Source organism: Elephantulus edwardii, unplaced genomic scaffold (assembly GCF_000299155.1).
Source record: "Elephantulus edwardii isolate Elephantulus edwardi_28Jun2011 unplaced genomic scaffold, EleEdw1.0 scaffold00006, whole genome shotgun sequence".
NCBI classification, from domain to species: Eukaryota; Metazoa; Chordata; class Mammalia; order Macroscelidea; family Macroscelididae; genus Elephantulus; species Elephantulus edwardii.
Genome location: NW_006399756.1, coordinates 36,212,753 through 36,214,973, shown reverse-complemented (window position 1 = coordinate 36,214,973; position 2,221 = coordinate 36,212,753). Strand labels below are relative to the sequence as shown.

The 2,221-nt window shown below is 49.1% G+C and overlaps 2 protein-coding genes across 3 annotated transcripts in view; both read right to left on the bottom strand.

Annotated features, from left to right (window-relative positions):
* Window positions 1-2,221, bottom strand: part of LOC102858939 (cytochrome P450 2C21-like) — a 36,991-nt gene that overhangs the window by 25,077 nt on the left and 9,693 nt on the right. The window lies entirely within an intron of this gene.
* LOC102865972 (transmembrane and coiled-coil domains protein 3-like) lies at window positions 1,325-2,071 on the bottom strand. The gene has a single exon (XM_006880101.1). The coding sequence runs from the start codon at window positions 2,051-2,053 to the stop codon at window positions 1,325-1,327; it is 729 nt and encodes a 242-aa protein (XP_006880163.1). The 5' UTR covers window positions 2,054-2,071.

Sequence of the window (2,221 nt, the reverse complement as noted above, 5' to 3'; positions counted from 1 at the left end):
GTCAGGCCACACATCCAATTTTCCTTATGCTTCTAGCGGTCACTACCTCAGGTCATTTTAGTGTGGTGAACAGATTATTGTTGTCCTTGTGAAAACAAATAAAAAGACAACCAGCACCAGGGGCATTATTTGCTTCCATTTGCCAGAAAAAAAGTTTTGTAATCCCTCACAGACGGCCGCATCAAGCGAATCCCATAAACTGATTCGCAGCCTCCAGGGAGATTTCATCACAGTTAAGATCTGCCCAAACCCAAGCTTTGCGAGTCCTGCATACCGGACTCAAATTGAAAGTTAAAGCCACAGTCTTAGGAGGGCATGAGGCAGCACTTTGGCATGCTGTGGAGGTGGGACAAGTGGATAAAGCCAGCTTTCCAGTTCCCCACATCTAATGCTCCCCTGCTTCCCCACTCATAGCTCCCTGTGCCTTGCCATGTAACGTACAGCAGAAACCCAGCTGGATAAACAGGGGTGTTGGATAAACAGGTGTGTCTCAAGATTTCCATGTTACAGAGTCTCACAGTTGATCGTGGTAGACACTGGGTACAGCATGGGATCTACAGTCACCTGTGAATAAGTGGGCTGGATCACACAGGGACTTGCCGTAGGCTACAAGTGTTCACACCGCCAAATCCTGCATTTCTTCATTTCCCCAAGTCGTGCCACAAGCTTGCATCTTCTAGGACTCGAGCAAAACAGCACTGGTGGCAATAATAAAGCTCAATTTTGATAGAGATTTAAATTCCTTTTTTTCTGGGTCATGAATTGTGCCAGTTGCACAATAACAGAGGTTATGTGCTGGGTGAGTCAGGTGAGCAGGAAATCTCGTCTGAATAAGGCAGTGAGCGGTGCAGGGAGAACTCGGGAAACAGATTCACATTAACTGAGCACAGGCAGGAACTGGCAGCTGCTCCTGACTTAGAAGAACTGCTGCTATTTACACCACACACAGCCCCAGGCCTTCTTGTAATCTTCAGTAGGCACAAACATTAATGGTAAAATTTGGTAGTGTGCACAAAGTTTTCCCTAAAAAAAACCCACAAACCCAACCCCCAAAAAAACAAAACTGGAAAGAATCTGAAGGTAAGAACCAGTGGCTTTAGCTTGGTATTATCCTTTCTATGGCACACAGAATAGGGTCCCAGTTGGTACAAAATATAGCGAAAAGAGTCACAGCGACGAAGGTGCCCAGGATGTGGAGGCGGCTCTTCATCATGGGCGAGACCAAGTTGGCAATGGTCACCAAGTCCCACAAGAGGACCATCATGAAGGTGCACTTCTCCGGAAGGACTAGGGCGTTCACAGTGTCCGTCTGCAGGTCCTGCTGCTACTGCTGATGCAGCTCACCGATGGCCCCGCAGGACTGGTTCCCATTGCTGTCGGCAGAGCTCGACGTGCCAGTGGAACCCTCGTTGTCGCTGTATTTGGGTTTGTTTACAACGGTGGTGCTGCCTCCGTAGGCCCTGGCACTGGTCTCTGGCCGAAACTCTTCTAGGGAGTTTTTTAAGTGAGTGATGTTGTCAGCACTGCCAAACTTATTCCGGATCAAGTTGGCAAATTCTCGGGACTTGAGCGACACCCCCGGCATGGCCGACTTACTGCTCTCCAGGCTGTGGGGAGCAGTTCGGGGCTTGGCGTGGGCATCTTTCAGGGTGTGCTGCATGTCCTTGAGGTTGTCTTTGGAGCTGTCCTTGGAGCTCCTGGGGGCTCCATTTTGTTCGATCTCTCTGAGCCTTCTTTGATATTTATCGAGCTTCTTCTGCAGCCAGGCAATGGCGTGAGCTGATTTCTGGTTCTTCTTCTCAAAGACCCGCTTGATCCGTCTAGCCTGTTGCTTGTCTGCGCTGCTGACCAGCTTCAGGAATTCGGCAACGTTGTCATCTCGAGAGGTTTGCTCGATTTGGATCTGCTCCGTTACCTTTAAGATCTTTTGTTTCAGCCTGTCTGCATTGATTTTGACGTTGAGAAGGTCCAGGCTGCCGTCAGGGATGTCAAAATTGAGGTTGGTGTCTGAGCCCCCTCGGCATATGTTCAGGGGCAGGCTTAAGGCATTCATGTTATGACGTTCTACCTGAAGTTGGCTCCCGAAGTTGTCACCAGCACCTCTAGTTGAGAACGATGGGTAGTTTCCTCCTGTAGTACTTGCAGCTTGGAAAGCTACTAACAGTCTGTCAGCTCAGGGCAGTGAGTTTGAGTTTTGAGATATGTGAAGATTAAGGAGGAG

Bases quoted from the DNA above. Each gene is read 5' to 3' on its own strand.
- LOC102865972 (XM_006880101.1), bottom strand. From the start codon at position 2,053: ATGAATGCCTTAAGCCTGCCCCTGAACATATGCCGAGGGGGCTCAGAC.